The sequence below is a fragment of the Cetorhinus maximus genome, chromosome 2, assembly GCF_964194155.1.
Source record: "Cetorhinus maximus chromosome 2, sCetMax3.hap1.1, whole genome shotgun sequence".
Classification (NCBI taxonomy): domain Eukaryota; kingdom Metazoa; phylum Chordata; class Chondrichthyes; order Lamniformes; family Cetorhinidae; genus Cetorhinus; species Cetorhinus maximus.
The window spans coordinates 136,041,293-136,061,322 of NC_135880.1; the positions used below are offsets into that span (position 1 = coordinate 136,041,293).

The 20,030-nt window shown below is 44.4% G+C and overlaps 1 protein-coding gene across 2 annotated transcripts in view; it reads right to left on the reverse strand.

Annotated features, from left to right (window-relative positions):
* The window catches only part of LOC144690600 (paired box protein Pax-5-like), a 267,511-nt gene that overhangs the window by 108,804 nt on the left and 138,677 nt on the right, over nucleotides 1-20,030 (reverse strand). For both annotated transcript variants that reach the window (XM_078558249.1, XM_078558240.1), the window contains exon 7: nucleotides 13,777-13,900. In XM_078558249.1, coding sequence (XP_078414375.1) covers nucleotides 13,777-13,900 — 124 coding nt within the window. The remainder of the gene's footprint in view (nucleotides 1-13,776; nucleotides 13,901-20,030) is intronic.

Consider the following 20,030-nt stretch of genomic DNA (forward strand, 5'->3'; position numbering starts at 1 on the left):
ATTGAGAGACTTTGTTGGGAACGTGCAGACGTGGAGTCATGGTGTCAGACGGAGCACCCGAACCTCCAAGCAGAATCACAGAATTGTTACAGTGCAGAAGGAGGCCATTCGGCTCATCATATCTGTACCAGCTCTCCAAATGAGCAATTCGCTCAGTACCATTCTCCCTATAACCCTGCACATTCTTCCTTTTCCAATAACAGTCTAATTCCCATTTGAATGCTTCAATTGAATCTGCATCCAACACACTGTCAGGCAGTGCATTCCAGACCTTAACCACTCGCTGCATGAGAAAGTTTTTCCTCAGGTCGCTTTTGCTTCTTTTACCAATTACCTTAAATCTGAGCCCTCTTGTTCTCAACTCTTTCTCTAGTGAGCACAGTTTCTCCCTATCTACTATCCACACTCCTCATGATTTTGAATACACTATCAAATCTCCTCTCAGCTTTCTTTCTTCTAAGGAAAACAGTTCTAACTTCTCCAATCTATCTTCATAGCTGAAGTTCCTCATCCCTGGAAACATTGTTATGGATCTTTTCTGCACTCTCTCAAGTGCCTTCACATCCTTCCTAAAGTGCAGCACCCAGAACTGGACACAATACTCCTGTTGAGGTCAAATTACTGCCTTATTAAACTTCAACATAATCTCCTTGCTCTTATACTCTATGCCCCTATTAATAAAACCTAGGATACTGTATGCTTTATTAACTGCTCTCTCAACCTGTCCTGTCACCTTCAATGACATGTGCACATATACACCCAGGTCCCTCTGATCCTGTACACTCTTTGGAAACAACCCATCCACCCAATCCTTCAAGCACCACCTTCCCCACATGTGGCAGGGGCTCCTGATCACACATTGGACTTATCAGCTATCTCAGAACACATCAAACCAGAGTGGAAGCAAGTCATCTTCCATCCCAAGGGACTGCCTCAGAAGAGGAGAGAAGATGAAGTTGTATGCCAAGAGTATGCATACATAATAGCTATGGTCATGTACAGCCTGCCCCATTGTGGACAATAGCTCCTTCTCAACTTCCTGAGATACTCACAGACGAAGCTCCTCCTGCTTCAAAATGTTCGGTAGAAACATGTCAAACAATCATCTAATCACACATTGATGTATCTTTGCTGCCCAAAATTTTGATTGAATGTAAAACCAGCCTTCAGAGCCTGTTTTCAATCAACAAAATCCCTTTTGCTTAAAAAAGAGTACATTCATAACATATGACAGTAGCCAGGAAAGAGGGAAACGGGAAGTAAAACATTTTAAAGGTGAATCTGTTTTAAAGTTGGGGGGGGGGATTAGATTGGATTAGAGCATTGCCTCATCTATTTATCCAGTGAGTAATTGAGTCACAAGGACGATGTAGGTCCCAGGATTGAGCCTCAGTCAATGCTGAGTGTTAGCTGAGCGGAGCTGGGTCTGTGCTGGAAGCTGTACAGCTGACCTCAGCATTCCTGGCTAGGGCAGGAAACATCACTTTCAATCGCTCTTCCTGCTCAAGAACCAGATTCCCTGTTGGCCAACATTGGTTTGGGGCAGTGTTGGGCCTGCCTGTGATGACTCTTGCAGCCTACCAACACTCGCTGTTATACATAAATATCAGCCACTTGGACAAGGTATCTGGGCGTGTGGAACCATATTCAGCAAAAAGCAACTGAGAGAGCAGGGTCGATTCTAGAAGTGGGGATGCAGCAAATTATGTATGATAGTGATCTCTAGAGGGGTCTGGGGATGTGTGCCCAAAGAAAGGATTGATCTTGACACTTCATGTGGTGCATTTTCCAACATTTTGGAGCAGCTATTTATTAAATAAATAAACATTTGGCATGTTTACACTACTACACGTGAAAGGACATATCCCACTGAGTTGAACTGAAAACCACAAACACCATTGACAATGTATCTGCTTCTCAACTTTCACTTTAAGGAGAAAATCCACCACCACATTCTCAGGGCAGCTGGAGATGGGCAATAAATGCCAGCGATGCCCACATTCTGAGAGCAGAGTGAACCTAGAAATGACTTTCGGTGACACTAGGGGCTGGATTTTACCAGCCCTCTGGAGACGGGCGGTGAGGCAGGAGGGCTTGTAAGATGGTGGTGGAAGGCATCAGGAGGGAAAAGCAACATCTTCCCATTGCTACAGGATACTCCCAGATGCGCGAATAGCAGCAGCACAGCTGCCCACTGACAGGAGGGAACGGCCAATTAATTCAATCAAGCAGTCAATTAATGACAACTTTCTGCCCCCATCAGCATTTTATCGGCATCGGGTCCCCGCAACATGAGGTAACTGCCAAGTAAACCGTGGCAGCCTTCCAATGGGGACCAGGGGTGGGGCCTTTCTTTCTCGGTGCTCCATGGCCCAGGCCACCTCCGCAGCTCTAACGCCGCCCCTAGAGTGTTCACCCAGCAGCTGAACTTCACTCTTGCTAGTTAAATTCAGGTCTAGGAGAGAACTCATCCACACCTTCACCTTGTCTGCTATTTGGTGTGGATAATCTGTCGATGTTGAAAATAATTAACAGGCTTATGATACAGTGCTCCCACAGGGAGAGACTCTCAGGGGGGATTACATTCTGGGATCACATGGCACTGCAGCCAAAGACTTCATATCCATTCATCATCTCCCTGCATTTTCCAGAGATCAATTCTTTGGGAGCAATAAATCATAGAATCATCCCCCTATATGCAATCACCTCTACTGGCATGGTCCCAAAAATGAATAGAGGGTACACTGTAACATATCGTCTACATACCCCCTCCCAAAGCAAAATGTGGGTATACTGCACATATCCTCTCTCCATTACATTCCTCCAAATTAGCAATAAGAAATACTTCACATACACTCTCTACTCTAGCCCTCCTAAAAATAAAAAGTAGGCGTATTCCATATTCTGTGGTATACCTTCTGCTGCAGCCCCACCAGAAATAAAAGACTCTACTCCACAGGTCGTAGTATACCGCCCAAAAATAAAAAGATAGCATCCACTATTCTCTCTACATACACTGGCCTACCTTCAGCTACATCCTGGGGAAAATGTCTTGACCCACCCACATGAAATCGTGGTGCGGAGCCGATCACGGGTGGCGGTCAGCTCCCGGTGACTGCGCCCGTCCGCTCTCGCCAAGCCCGCCCAACCAATGTAAAATTCTGGCCAAAGTATTATTCTGCTGTGAAGGTGGACCTGTGTATAACTAGCCTATTATTTTAAAGCGATGAAGTTTAACAGCACCAACTTGCTTTTAACACAGCAAAGCCATGTAACCAGATAAAATTTAACACCAAGCCAAAGAGACATTAGGAGAGGTGGCTCAAAGCTTTCTCAGAGGTAGGTAAGTAGCATGTTGAAAGAGGAGACAGTGGAAGGAGAGGAAAAGATTTTTGTGGAGGGAATTACAGAGATCGGGACCTATATAACTGAAGGCACATATTTAGCATGTCATCATGTCTGGACGATGGTAAAGATTCCTCTGTCAATTGGCAGCTGCTTGTAAAATCCTGGCTACTACACAAATTCTGGAAAAAAAGTATGATTGACTTTCTTTCCTCTTCTTAAATACTACTAATAGTTTGACGCACGATATCCTGAAGTGCCAATTACATAGAATCTGCACCACAGAAACAGGCCATTTGGCCCAACTGGGCTATGTCAATGTTTATACTTCACATGAGCATCCTCCCACTCTAAATACCCCATCCTACACCATTTCAGTATCCCTTCTCCCTCAGATATTCATCAAGCCCCCACAACTCCCTGCCTTAAAAGTGTCAATGTGATATGCTTTAGCTACTCCAAGCAGCAACAAGTTCCACATTCCACAGTATCTATGCAAAGAAACTAACTGGAGCAGATAAATTAATGATTCTGTCAACCAATCCATTCTGCCATGGTGAAAAAACAGCTGGAACCTTAGCCAATGGTGGAGTGAGCCTTTGGCTCAACAGTAGCGTTCGCACTTCCGAGTAAGAAGATGAAAGATTTGAGCCCCACCCTAGACAGTCCCGGGAGGCAGACTAGAATATGATCTCTAAACATTGGACTGAGTCTAGTGTACCACTCACAACTGATGGGAGTGCCACTGGCTCAAGGGTAGTGTTCCTGGATGAGTCAGAAGGGCTGGGTTCCAGTCCTATTCCAGCCAGCTCCAGCAAGCAAAGGCTTGAGTACTGGCTCAGAGATTGGGTTGATGTCCAGTGGAGGTACTTGCCTCAAATAGTTGCAAGCGGCAACCCCACCCTCAATGTAAAGGATGGGTGGGACTCTTAAATCTCAGTAGCAAATCGCCGAGTGGAAGATACTCTTGAGGAGCAAAACCATGAGGAAAACACTGGGAAATCACCTCAACTACTCTTCATTAGTAACTGGCACAAGAATCTCACATGAGAGACTTGAATTAGCACCTGATTAAGAGGCAGAACACAACTTAGCAGATACATGACTCCCCTTTATAATTTCATACCAACAACTAATAATAACCAGCTTCACTTAAATGTCATTATGCAAATTGTGTATAAAAAAACCAACAGAGGGAAATGTAGTTCGATTAGAGTTACGTAATCCTGAGCACCTATGTTGCAAATTAATTGTGCCCAAAAACAAGACAGGGAGGCCACTTTTTCTTGTTCATTTATGTCATTTGTTGTAACAATGAGTTAATGTCTAGGCAGGTGAATTCTGAAGACCCAGTTGACTCTGACATACTGTTTCCCTCAGTAAGTCAATAGAAAGAGTTCAGAAGATCGAACAACTATCAACAAACTACGCCTCTTTTTTCCCAAAGCCATACAGCTATTATGTCAGATTTCACTAAGCTCAGAAGTTTCTTCTGCGTGACTCTGAGCAGCCAGTCGACAGTTTGATCTGGTTGGTCCCTGCTTCTTAATGCAAACTGACTCCTAGGCCAGTTAAACTCCGAGCTGGCTGTGGGGTTGTCAATTTCCCTGGCGCTGTATTGGAGAACACTGCTGAAGTGTCAATTTCATTGTCACTTTGTCCTTTCAAACTGACGGGACGAAGCTGAAGTCAGCACACTGAGCCAGGGAACTGTATCTGGCAGTAATTAGTAACAATCAAGAGGCTGCGAGAGTGCTGACTGCAGCATTTACACAGCCTGCAAGTGTCATTGGCTTGCAAATGGAAGCAAAGCTTATGGGTGCAGCAAAATCTAAGAGTTGTTGTGATTCAACCAATTGCCCATTTCTTTCATTCATACATAACAGCACAAGTTCAGACATTTGGTCATATACAGAGGACACTTTGAAGTCAATAATGTAAAATCGTTCGATTTTGAAGATTTTTCATCCTGTACTAAAGCATGGCGTAAATTAAATTTTACAGACCAAATATTAACTACTATCACAACTTTCATGCTGGCTGAGTCCTTAAGCTCAAAGTTTTGAGTCTTTTATCTACATTTCTGTGCATCCTTTGCAAGTTACCACACTACTCATCGGGGAGAACTTTCTGTTCAGCGTGTGGGGGCGGGCCCCACACACTGACACGTAAAATGGCACGCGGTGACGTCGGGCGTGTGTCCCAATGTCACCACACATCATTCCGATCTTCCGTTCGACGGTCACACACCGGAGTCGGCTGAGTGCCCGCCAAGCTGTCAAAGACCTATTAAGGCCATTAATAAACCAATTAAAGATATTGACAGGGCTGCCCATCCAACCTTAAGGTTGGCGGGCAGGCGAAGAGCCCAAGCGGCCTTCACATTTTTCATGAAACCTCATCCATGTGTAAATGATTTTTTACCTTCTTTATTTAATATCCTCATTGTGAAATTAATCTCCTTGAGGCAGCTCCATGCCTCAGGAAGATTGCTGTGCTCTTTCACGCGCATGCGTGAAAGGCCCCGACTCCCCCTCCCCCCCCCCACCTGCACAGAGAGCGCTGAGCGCTACCAGGCATGCGTCACGATGGGCGGGCCTTAACTGGCCCGCCCACGTAAAATGGCGGTGCGCAGCCGATCGCGGGCGGCGATTGGCTCCGGGGCCCGCCCTAGCCCGCTCCCAACCGGCCCACCCGACAGGGAGAAAATTCTCCCCATGTTTGTGATTAACTGAGCAGGACTCTGTTTACCATATTACAGCATTACATTTTGATATTATGTGGTCCATTTTAACTGTTAACAGCCTCAAAATGGGATCAGGAGAGATATCGCCCCATTAGTGTCAACACTGTGTGCAATGCCAGGCGTATCAGGTCTGTGCCAATTATACACCCTGCCCAATTTTCTTTTCTATTGAGAATGGATGAGAGAATCACGGCAAGCTGGAGAATAGATGATCGATCTATGCTGACTGTTTTAAACCCCTGCTGAAATTGAAAGTTTGCCCTCCATTGACATGCCCACCTGCTTCAGGCAGTAAGCCCCCTTTAATATGCAATTTGAGGTCTATGACTTACGTAGAACCCCAATGGACATTTTAGAACAGGACTGGTGTGACCATGCAGCATGCACTCTCTAATCAGTTTCAGTGGCAATACAGCCAAAGAGACAATCCGGACCACTTCTGTCCAGTTTGCACATGCACAGCGACAACATTCTGAAGCTCTAAACTCACTCCATGTGCCCAAAAAGCAGGTACGCGTGAGTCCAATTTCTCACCCTTTATCTCTTGGACAACTGCCACTATTTTACTTGTACGATGATAAAACAAAACGACACAACAATACATATTAAAAGTCAATTAATTTCATTGAGTTTCCAATGCTCACAGTATAATGCTCAATGAGTTTTTATTATTCATTCACAGGATGTGGGCGACACTGGCTAAACCAGCATTTGTTGCCCATCCCTAATTGCCCTTGAGAAGGTGATAGTGAGCTGCCTTCTTGAACCACTGCAGCCCGTGTGGTGCAGGTACACATGTGTTCCAATAGCATGGGAGTTCCAGTTTCTTCACTGTGAAGAAACCGAAATATAGTTCCAAGTCAGGGTGGTGTGTGGCTTGGAGGGGAACTTCCAGATGGTGGTGTTCCCATGCATCTACTCCACTTGTTCTTCTAGGTGGTAGGGGTCACGGGTTTTGAAGGTGCTGTCAAAGGAGCCTTGGTGAGTTCCTGCAGTCATCTTGTAGATGGTACACACTGCTGCCACTGTGCGTCAGTGGTGGAGGGAGTGGATGTTTAAGGTGGTGGATGGGGTGCCAATCAAGCTGGCTGCTTTGTCCTGGATGGTGTTGAGCTTCTTGAGTGTTGTTGGAGTTGCACTCATCCAGGCAAGTGGAGAGTATTCCATCACACTCCTGACTTGTGCCTTGTAGATGCTGGACAGGCTTTGGGGAGTCAGAACAAGTTACTTGCTGCAGAATTCTCAGCCTCTGACCTGAATGTTGACAATGGGAGATTTAGCAATGGTAATGCCATTGAATGTCAATAGGTATTTTTTATTATCTTTGCCCCTGGCGTCTCTGTGTTCCTGCTGCTGATTCCAGCTCACCTGAGAAAGTAGCACTGGTGGATGACTGAAGAACCAAGTACAGTGCTACAGGGATGCTGTTGTGCACAGTTTGCATCTGTGATCACTCCTGATCTAGCATCAGTATTGGAGGTTTTGTTGCAAGGGCAATGGGCTCACTGCTTTCAGAGGTTATGCCTTCTGGCACTTGTGCACAACTAAGTGATGAATCGTAACTGCCACTAGCATGAATGCCACCTTGTCAATGTCCCTTTGCTGCTCCACATATACCACAGCTGGAAGGTATTCCCTCAAGATGCCCATTGATCTTTGTGGGCTAAGAACACTGGAGCATCGAGCAACTGCTGACTCATTGCCTGAAGCCTGCCAATGAATGCTGAACCCAGCCCTGGCCGCCTGTTGTAGCGTGGATTCAAAACCACTCATAGGAGTGGTGACATCATTCATCAGAATGCAAAATTAAGTGTTCACTGCAGAATTCACAGATGTTGCCAAGTGCTTAGCTATAGATTGGAGACAATAGTTTGTCCAATCTTAACCTCCCAGTGATGTGGATGCAGATCAGGCGTTGGCTTGATGTTCAACCATATTGATTGGAAATCCATCTCAGTAAAAAAAAGACTCCGCATGGTTCAGGAGGTGCCCTGTACCAGGTGATCCCACTATTTCCCCAGTAGCATTCAGTGGCTTATTCATATTTCCTCTACACTATGGTATTCTGCTGCAGTGTGTGTGTGTGTATCTATGCTCCAAGTTTGTGTGGTGGCAGTTGGTGCTCAGTAAGTGGCACTCTGGATGTGCGCTTTTTGAACAAGGCAGCTTCTTGTTCTATGATGAGAGCAAAACAGATACCATGAGCGCATAGGCACACTGATTCATTAGGATACTGTAAATACATAATGAACTTATTTGTACACTTATGCACTGATACATTCATATGGTCTGGACCAATCCGAAAATAAAAAGCTGGTATCAGTAAACGTGACCATGAAGCTGTTGGATTATCGTGAAAACCCAACTAGTTTATCGCTGTCCTTTAGGGAAGGAAACCTGCCACACTTACTTGGTCTGGCCCATATGTGATTCCAGTCCCACAACAACATGGTTGGACCTGAAATGCCCTAGTAAAAATCTCCTCTTTATGCCAAACGTTTTGTACCAGATGCGGTTTACTGCATTAAAATACAGCAGTGAATGAGGCTCTCAATATATCGCAGATAACCTCACAAGTGGCATTTTCTATGCATTTTTACGTATTGTGTCAGTGATTCTTAATGAGCTGTCTGTCAGTTTGACATCTGCAACAACAAGCCTACTGTTAGCACAGTCCATAATCATTGTAACCAGCCAATCAGACAAGGCACAGGTAACAGCCACTTATTAATCCCCGTGAATAGATTGTGGTTTTTGCAGAAACACAAAAAGGGCCAAGGACCTGAGGCCTTCATCCTTACATCTGTCCTGAGTTTTCTCCCTTCCAATTGGAATCAGAAGTAAATGCAGCATGTCTGAACTGATCAGGGATCAGAAACGAAAACTTACATTTATATAGCGCCTTTAACTGTAACATGTCCCAAGGTGCCACATGGAAGAGTAATCAGATAAAAACTGACACCGGGCCAAGGGAGGAAACATTAGAACAGTTGGCCAAAGTTTGGTCTAAGAGGGAACAGCAAAGGAGAGATTTAGGGAGGGAATTTCAAAGCCTGGGATGTAGACACCTGAATGTGTGGCCGTTAATGTTGGGGCAAAGAGAATGTGGGATAAACAAGAGGCTGGAATTGGAGGAACACCGAGTTTCCCAGATACTGAGAGTGCAACATAGAGACTCCAGCCAATGCCAGCACAATCTGATTGGACTGTTCAATCTGAATAATTTAAAGGTGCAAAATGCGCAAAATATTTTAACCTACTTATATTCTTAAAACCCAACAGTTCCATCCTTACTTCATTCTAACACACTGAACCTGCTGCACATGCAATATAGTTTTAACTAGACGGTAAACTTTTTGAAAACACACTATAAATCTACTTTGAATCACTACAGCGTATTGTCTTAGTCCAGTTTATGGACTGTCTCCTTATTACACAAACGTTTAGATTCTCTTTGTACTGATCAAATTTTAATCAGGCTGAAAGTATCATACTCCTGGGTATATTATTCTCATGTGTCACTTGCCACTGGGTCTATTAGAAGTTTTGTGGTTGTGATTTGATAAGGTAATTCTATGTTCTGTAAAGTGATATTTGGCTGACTATCACAAGGTGTGAGAGCAGTTGCCAGCTCTTCATATACTTTGCACTTTCCCTTTTCCACATGCTGGAAAGATTGTGGCCCAGATTTTCACCGAGTCATGAAGCCCATAAAAATGGCAGACAGGACCCAATTTTGGGGATTTCTGTCCCATTCCAGTTTCTGGCAAGTTTTGCTAGTATGGGATAAGGATATGGGAAGGCCACCCTCACACAGCACTCCTGCCCTTGTTGGCTCTATTGCACAGGTGGGCAGTTCAAACTCCCCAACCAACCCCCCCACCCCCAACCGCACCGCCCCCTGCAATTTTTGTGGAGCCGGGCCTCTTCCATAAGTATATATGGTTCATGGCACCTCAAAAGAGTCATGAACCACGGGGTAACCCCAGTCCCAAGTGGCGAATCAAAAAAATAGCCACCTGCTCCTGAAATTCTTTCATTGACAGGCCTAGAAATACAAAAAAAAAATGTTCTTTCAGCTTCAGTAGTTAGATGCTATATCAAAACTTATGTGTGATTTTACTCCAATTATTGATTATAGGGCTTTGTCTTGCAAAGATAAGTTGACCAGTGCATTGATCAGCATTGTGTAAGTACTGAGATGCATTGGAATACTTTTTCCATTCGGAAAATGTTGTAATGTACTCAAAACTGAAGGAAACACTGCTTGGAACTCTACTATCATGATCTGAAAGTATTTAAATGTCACAGCCCTTTCAATTTGAAAGAAAAATGGTCTGCAGCTTTGTTTAAAAAAAAGACCTGTTCCTGGACTGCATTGATTGACAGGTGCAGCTTCGAAAAAACCATAGCCATTTGTTTTTGCAGTTTCAATAGGCTCCATTGTTTCCATTTGGAAGAGTTTGTTTTGACAGCTTGGAGTCATTATGAATACTTGGCTGAGTATCAAAAGCTACATAACCACTTATCTCAGTAGGGGGCTATTTAGACAGCTCAACTGACAGTTTTAATAAATTAAAGGATTATCTGTCTTTAATATGGTTAAGAGAATAGAGTTTTTACAACAGATTGACCACTTGAGGGGATTTAACTTTTTGAATGGCTGCTTTGACTAATTGTTCTTTTTCGGTGTGAAGTGTGTTTGAGTGAGAGCTTTAGTAGATTGCTAGAAGTTTACTTTTTTTCATGTCCATTTCAAAGACATGGTTCCTGAGCCTGCTCTTTGTGGAAACTCAGTGAGTTGCTATGGAGGATACATGGAGGACATGGAGGGTACATGGGGGAGTATGAGGAGTATGGAGGAAGCAAGGATGGCATGGAATGGGCACGGAGGACACACTGAAGTACAGACGGTGTCTGAAGGGGCATGAGAGGGCTAGAGGGGACAAGAGGGGTTATGGAGGGTGAATTGAGTGAGGGTGTGAGGGTTTGAGGGTCTGACATTCGACACTACTACTGGGCCATTGCCCCAGTAACTGAGGCAGTTCTAGCGTGGTGGCCTTGTCATCCACCACCTCCTTTGCTACCTTGGGCCTGTCTTGATCTCCCTGCTTCCTCCACCAAAATCCAGCTCTGGCTGTCTGTGTATAAGTATGTGTCGTTATCTGCACGCGCGTGTGCATATGTGTGTGTGTGTGTGTATGTGTGTGTGTTTAGCTGCCTGAACATGAGTGTCTTTCTGTGTCTTGATGTACATGCCTCTGTGTGTGTACGTTAGTGTCTATCTGTGTCTTTCTGTGTCTGTGTGTCTGTATAAATACCTATATGATTTTGTCTATCTGTGTGTGGATGTATATTTCTGCGTCTTGGCATAAGTGTGTGTGTCTGTGTATGTGGTGAGCAGTGTCTGTGAGTGTGTCTATCTGACTTTGTGTGTGTCTATCTACCTGTGTTTGTGTGTGTCTATCTACCTGTACGTTTTTTTTTATTCATTCACGGGATGTGGGCTTCGCTGGCTGGGCCAGCGTTAATTGCCTATTCCTAGCTGCCCTTGAGAAGATGGTGGTGAGCTGCCTTCACAAACTGCTGCAGTCCATGTGGTGTAGGTACACCTCACAGTGCTGTTAGGGCGTGTGCATGAGTGTGTCTATCTGCCAGGGTGTCTGTGCATGAGTGCCTTTCTGCGTCCCTGTGTTACGTGTGTGTTTTTGTAGCTATCCCAGTGTCTTTCCGTGCGTGTGTGTGTGTTTTTCTCTGTGTATACATGTGTGCAGGGGTGCCTGTATGTGTATGTCACTCATGTCTATGTCGGTGTGTCAGGGTGCCTGTGTGTATGCATCTTGGTGTGTGTATCTCTTTGTGTCTATGGCCGTAATTTTCCAGACCCACCTCAGCGGCGGGTTCTGCAGTGACGGGGCCAGTGAGCCATTGAAATCTCTGTTCACGTCAGCGGGACTGGAAGATCCTGCCGGCATGAGGGGCTGGAAAATTCCGGCCTGTGTGTGGAGTGGTGTTTGAGTGTGTCTCTCTGTGCATGAGGAGGATGTCTGTATGTGTGTGAGTGCGTGTATGTATCCTGATATGTGTGTGTATGTGTGTGTGAGTGCGCGCATCTGTGTGTCTTGCTGTGTGTGCTGGGGGTGTCTGTATGTCTATCTGTGTCTAAGTATGTGCATCCCTCATTCAAAGGCACTCAGTGCCTGAACAAGTGATCTACCACTGGGAAGGGGGTCCCTGCTGAAAGCCGTCCCTATGCCCTTCCTTCCGACACCTCAGCCAGCAACATCCTCCCCCGCAACCCCCATCTTGCCCTCACTCATCTGTGGCCTAAGCCCATCGCTGATCCTGGGCCTCTGGTCGGTGCACTGCCACCAGCTACCACCACTCTCCCGGTGGCTCTGACAGCAATGAGGAGCTGTCAGCCTCTGATTGGTGCTTAATTCAGTGGAACTTTCCCAAAGGAGATGACTTGGAACTCTTGCTGGCTCTCCAGCTGGCAAGTGAGGCCTCCGTCGCCTGGATGAAATTCCGCCCTATCTGTGTGTGACTATGCGTAACCATTTCCAACTCTAGTTGTACACAACCTGAGAGATGTCATCACATGACTTCCTATTTCCAACCGCCCAGCCCAGTCAGACAGCCTATTTTCCCAACTCCAATGTTTTTATAACTACTAAACAATACCATTCAAAGAATTTTTTTTTAAAATACATTTTTTTAATGTCTGAGTGATTTTTCTCTTAGGTTGCTCACAGCAGTGTCCAGGAGATTAATCTGTAATTCCAGGAGATTCCTGGACAATCCTGGAGGTTTGGCAATCTGAGTATGTCTTTGTCTCTGTGCATGTGTGTATGCATGTGTGTACTAATCCCATTTCCAGGAAATGTAAGGAACACTGCTTTGTAGTTTTAAATTCTATTTGTCAAAAGCCCCTCATAAGATCATAAGAAATAGGAGCAGGAGTAGGCCATTCAGCCCATCAAGCCTGTTCCACCATTCAATAAGGTCATGGCTGATCTGATTGTGGCCTTAACTCCACTTTCCTGCCTGCATCCCCATAAACTTTGATTCCCTTGTAGATCAAAAATCTGTCTAACTCGACCTTGAATTTATTCAATGACCCAGCTGCGCTCTGGGGAAGAGAATGCCAAAGAATAACAACCCTCTGAGAGAAGATATTCCTCCTCACCTCAGACTTTAATGGGCGACCCCTTATTTTTAAATTGTGTTCCCTAGTTCTAGAATTCCCCACAGGGGGAATTCCCCCACGGTTCCCCTCACTCTTCCTCCCCTTCAAGCAGCAGCAGAATAACCAGGATAAATATCAATCACTAGTGTCCACCCATGCACGGGTTATCATGGCAAGCGTTACTGCATTGACCTCATTTAAATATTGACATGAAGAAATGTTGCACTCTGGGGTGGACAATAGCAGATGAGACTTGTCTGTACCTGTACACAGTTCAGTACACACAGCTGGACAGGTGCAGCATATGGGGTGAACAGAGTCAAAATTTTAGTTCTGAAATAATTCTTGCAAACAGAGCAACTTTTTCAAAAGTCTGCAGTGACAGGTCAGTAGTGTTTCAATATCTTTCTTAGAAAGTCAGTAATATTCTAAAAGCAACACTGTGCAATCACCTGTAAACAAAGGCATGCTTCATACCAAGACCAAACCCCGTTACCTGTTATAATGGGGTAAGACTGAGGTCCTGGGACGCTGGCCCCTATGTCAGCTGAATTTGTTAGACTTGACTTCATATCTTCCAGTCCCCCAGCCAGTGACGCCATGGTGGAATATTCCGCATTCTGGAAAGACAAAAACAGCTTGGTTTGTAACATCTCATGCAAGCATTTTATTCTTCGGCATACTCCCAGTAACACTATTCCTTTAACTGTTAACAGTTCAGCAATCTTAGACTACAATAATATGGGAACCTGTGAAACATAATGGTAAAATGCAAATCATGGGTAAAATGCAATCAAAGAAATAGCTGTGGGTTTTGACTAATGTCAACGAACTCAGCACAGGCGAGTTCCCTGGTCTCAGTACCACATTGTGCAAAGTGGGAGGGGGCTACATTTAGCCACAGAACAACCAGGCACATGTATGATTTTTAATCAGTTAACTTTACTGGTGTGATGGTGCAGCATGTTACCTCATAGCTGTGGGCACCAAGGAAAAGAAAAAAAATTGCATTTATATGGCGCCCTTCGTGACCTCCGGGTGTCCTAAAGCGCTTTATTGCCAATGAAGCACTTTTGACACGTAGTCACTGGTGTAATGTATGCAAACTCAGCAACCTAACTGCACTAAGCAGCCCATTAAAAATAACACGCAGAGGTACTTTGGCTCCCCACCAATGTTTGGTGTCTGATTATATTCCCGCTCTTCAATCACCACCCCGCCACAACCCTCCTCCATTCCAAACCCTGGAGCTGACTCTGCAGCAAGGATGGTGTAGAACGTCCAGGTCAGGAGGAACACAGGAACCGAGAGGATCCTCCCAATTCTGCATGCATATCCAAAGTACAATGGGCATAGGTACTCCGGGATGAGGCTGCAATAGATTAGCTCAGGAGGAGGTAGATCAACAGATAGAAACTGGGAACCACAGCAAATGGAGAATCAACTACTTTCAGGGCCCAACATCCAAATGAAAATATAATTCATAGATAGAAAGAAAGAAAGACTAGTATTCATATAACACTTTTCATGACCGCCAGACAAGTGTTTGTCTTGTGAAGTACTTTGAAGTATAGTTACTGTTGTAATATAGGAAATATGGCAGACAATTCACACACAACAAGCTCCCACAAACAACAATAATATTAATAACCAGATAACCTGTTTGTGCAATGTTGATTAGGGGGTAAATATTGTTCAAAACACCAGGGGTAATTCTCTTGCTTTTCTTCAAAATAGTGCCATGGTATTTCTTACATTCACCTGACAGCACAGACAGGGCCTGAGTTTAACATCTCAGCCAAAAGATGACATCTCCGACAGTGCAGCACTCCTTCAGTACTGCACTGAAGTGTCAGTCTTGATTTTTGTGTTCCAGTCCTGAGTGGGATTTGAACCTCCAACCTACTGGCTTAGAGGAAAGAGTGTTACCAACTGAGGCACAACAAATAAACCAAATCGAGGGAATAAATCTGACCATTACCAAGGAAGGCCATTGCTTATTTATCTGACAGCAGGCTGACACCAAAGGAATGTCCATCCAGGTGGCCAAGGTCAAGTGGTAGGCCTCAAAAAATCATTTACAAAGTCCTGTATAAACTGGCCAAGCCACAGGAGTGGAACATAATGCACATACAGGCCCAGGACAGAGACAGCCTTTGCAGACTGAAACTGTAGAAGACAATTACAGTCTATGGGTACGTCAAAGGGTAAATTAGTTATTTAACTGATTTGTTAAGGCTTAAACCTTCTCTGTAAAGATGATGATTGGGCAGTTAAGGAAAAAAATAGTAATTTGTTTTGTTGCTTTGAGTGGCAGGTAGCCTTTTTCTTCTACCTGTCTTTTTTTGATTGACTTAATTATCCGATTGACTGATAAGCTGATCAGCAGGATCAACTTTACAGGTGGTGGTTATTTCAGCCAGTCACAATTTTTCTCTCCATGGACATTTGACATCAGAGAGGTGAGACATTATAGGAATACACTAGATATGAACTTTTTAATTGTACTGAAGGATGAAGCTTATCTCTCTCTCCTGGTCCAAGAGCTGAGCCCCTGAACTTGCTGTCAGGCCTCGCTTATGTAAAGGAGATGCTAGGGGAACATCCAGGCTGAAAGAAGAGAAATTTTGGGGTATCTTGGGTCCTTAGAAGCTACCAGCACCTTTAAAGGGGAAGGTGCTGTCAAAATCCCAAGAGAAAAAGTGAGAGAATATTTTTCCAGGTAATCATATTATCTTACAGCATGGAAAGAGGCCACTCGACCCATCATGCCTGTGCCAGCTCTTTGGAAGAGCTGTCTAATTTGGTCCCACCGCCCAGCCTTTTCCCCAAAACGCTACAAATTAGTCCTCTTCAAGCACAAATCCAATTGTCTTTTAAAGGTTCCTATGAAATCTGAATCCACCACTTTGTTCCAGATCTTAACAACTCTCCGTATGAAGAAGTTTCACTCATTTCCACTCCAATTCTTTTGTCAAATATTTTAAATCTACGTCTTCTGGTTACTGACCCATTTGCCAGAGGAAGAAGGTTCTCTCTTCTTGTTCTATCAAAACCTTTCATCATTTAGAATATCTACACAGGTCCTTCCTCAATTTTCTTTGCTCCAAGAACAATCCAAGCTTCTCCAATCTCGCCATATAACTGAAGTCCCTCATCCCTGATATCTTACTGGTAAATCTCCTTCACATCCTCTCCACAGCCTTGACATTCTTTCTATATTGTGGTGCTCGAAATGTACACAGTCAGCCAGCTGAGGCCTAACCAGAGATTTGTAAATGTAATGGAAGTGTATCATTATCTGAACAGAGCCTGGTGAAAAATGCTAAGATTTTAAATTAATTGAAGTGTGCCAGATGCTGTGAATTGTTTGCCCAAGGTCTCTATCTAATGGTTCCATCTTCCATGAATGACTGTGTGGAGCTATACCATGACTCAATTGACAAATGCAACTCAAGCAGCAGTTCAGATCCCAAAGTCTGCCATAGAGGGAGCTGGTAAAAGGATGGTATCATGATGCCAAGAGGTAGACGGAGAAATATAGTGGAAACAAGAGTGGGTATGAAGAATGATGGCCTGGGAATAGGAGGAGGGAGTTGAATTGACTGAAGCTTACGTTTTTATTTCAGGTGGAAAAAAGTTGGGAGTGGGGTCAGGATCCCTACTCCATGGGAAAAAAACATTTGTGGCTCAGGAGATAGCCCGGCAAGCTGATCAGCAGCTGTCAAGGCGGCTTCTCGAAACGTGGAATTTAATGTTCCCGATTCAGGTCCCGCCCACCAGTTGGAGAACCAGTGGGAAACCCGCATTGCTTCCATGGGGGAGGCCCAACAAAATTAAGTGCCTCTCAGGTGAGCAAGAGTGAAATGAGTTCACGGAAGGCCAGTGGGGGCGGGGTTGGGTGTAGGGGAGTTGAGTCAAGGACAGGAAGGTGGTTTTCAGCACCCCTCCACCTTGCCAAGGCTAGATGCCTGATAACAGGAGCCCACCCAAACCAACAGGGTTTGCTGGTTGACATTCGGGAGGCACAGGAAAGACATGCGACTCCCATTTAATTCTTGAACCACCACTAAATTCCAGTGGGTTCAGGGATAATTGGTGTCAATTGGCTCATTAATGAGCCTAATTAACAGCCCGCAGCAACTGGCTGAGTTTCCCACAAGGGCCCCTTCGTGCCTCCGACTCAGTTGTGGAATGTTTTCCCGTCACCGAGAGACTGACGCGCGGCCTCTCCTCCGATTAAGTACACCCAGCCACCACGTTGCCTGCTGCAATATGGGCTGGATTAAATTCCATTCAAGGTTCCTACCTCGTCTACCTCCAAGTAAGCCACACAATGGAGTGGCCCACCACACTAAGCACAGCCACCTCCCTAAGTGTAAAGGATTGGTTATATTCTGCAGTAAGTGCAGAAGCCACAAAACCATTTTATATTTAGAGTGTCAAGATCCTGAACTGTCCCTGATCCTATTAAAAGAGGTTAGAGTGCAGAGGTCCATGACATTTATTTGCTCGTGATTTACTTCAAAGCATCCTCTTCAGGGACAGTGATGTACAGGACGTAGAGGGAGTTTGTTGAGGAGCAAAATAGAAGCAAAGGATTGGCACCCATTCTTCCGCCATATTGCACTCGTTATATGGCACCATTTAGAGGCTGGACAAAGGAAAATCATCACCCTGGTTTTTAAATCCCTTTACAGTGAATCAATTCACCCATTAGTAGTTAATGATGAGAACAAACCACGAGGTCACTTTCAATTTCTCCTCGAATGGTAATCTGGTGGAACGGATTGTCTGCCTTTTATAGGACTCATACAAAGGAACTGCAATCGGATGGTTTCTACAATGTATGGAAACCCTCTCTTGTTGCTTACCACCAAAAAGCAAAGCTCAAAATTACCCCAACCCCACCATTCTAAATTTGCGCTCAAATTGGGCTTCATATTTGTACTATGTGGGGATTAGCTCTGAATAGCTTTTAATCTGTCAAATGTGTCCACCATTTGATTGATGCAACAAAGTCCAGTTGAAGTTAGTAGAATACATATGTTCTTAAAAAAACTAGTTATCAATATTAGTTTAACTGGAATAACCAGCAAACAGAAAACCTTGCACCAGTAAGTTAGTGGTAATCGTTTAAGTAGCAATCATGCCTGCTCTATAATGAATTAAGTGTGTCTTGGACAATGGAAATTCTTCATAAATTGCAACGGTTGATTACTGCTTAATAGAGACAACTCCATTGACACCTGTCCCTTTAAGACAGGTCACAAAATTAACGGGAGCCTGCAAGATTAACTCAAGAACCTTCATTTAGTTCCTGCTCAGATCAGATTGTAAAATGTGTTATTGCACATTTTTTCCCTGTAAACATTTCTGCCACTTCCTCGAGCGCCAGCTCCTGCTGGAAGCTCACAGTGGAAGAGCCCCTGGGAACGAAGCTTAGATTTTCATGTCAAACATCTCCACATTGAAGTGATGCTTCAAGGAGCTGTTGTCAAATTATGATTGGCCTGAGGCACATGTCTAATCACCCCCATGGCATCATTAGTTTCACTTTTAAACGCCATTGAAACATTCACTCAAACTTTTCCCTGCAAGATTATTTCATCTGTGATGTCCCTGATCATTTAATAAGTCAGGAACAAAGAGGGAGAGGGGACTGAAATTCTTGGACCCCTGTTCCCATTGTGAATTTCTGCCCACTTGGCTGCCCACCAACTTCTAACTTCTTTTGTAGCACGCTGGTGATTTGTTTAAGTGCGCAGGCCCTTTAAGGTTTTCCTGACTGACCAAGCACGCATAGTAACTTGAAGAAGCCAACTCGTGTGTGGACTGCACAGAAACCTTCGGGTTGCTCGACTTAGAGGGAACATGGTTGCCCACTCGAAAGGCTAATGATCCTGTTTCAAATTCCAAGCAAAGGGTAATTTGAATAATGGGGGCGACAAACCTGTGCCTAGAGAAATGGCAAATTATCAGAGCGTCCCTTAAAAGTCTGAATATATCATTTAATAAACATCTCCCAATAGGAGATAGGAATTTTGGCACAGCAAAATAACTGATCGCATCTGGGATTGAAGGCCTTACTCCCCCTGATATCCGGAGCCTTTTGAAGACCCAGTTCAGAACCTATCCTTTCCCTGGCTTCCCTTAGCACTGACTAGGGTGTGCTGGCTGGGATTTGTGTGTTAGCTCAGCACATTCGCTCCCAGAGCTCAATGAGGAACTAGAGCGACAGAAGCATCTCTCTTCACAGTCTAAATGGGGTGAAATTCTGGGTGATCAGTGTTCCACCCACAATTTCTGCACCCTCCCAGGCAGAAGACACTCCAGTCCTAGGACATTGACCAGTTAGACTTAACACATTTTTATTATGTTTTGGAAAGATAACATTGAAGAGTAGATGTCTGATAGATTTCCTGGACAACTAGATTATGCAGATTTATGGTTTTCGACAGTCTTTAGCATCAGCTTCATTGGGTAGGGGCAGCCAATTAATGAGGAATGTCTCCCAGTCACTATAGCTTTGTAATAAACCTCTCCACCATGGTTCAGACCATTCACTCCATATCTTTTTTGTTTCCTTTTGTTGGTAAATTAGAGTTTGGGAATGGTCATCAATAGGATGATAAGACATTGTCCCTCTCTCCATTTATTCTTCTTAGTGAGATTAGTCTGGAGTGAGGCTGGTTAAGAAGGAATGTAAACCTAGTGCTGTTAATAAGGGTGGGGGTGGTGAAGGCCAAA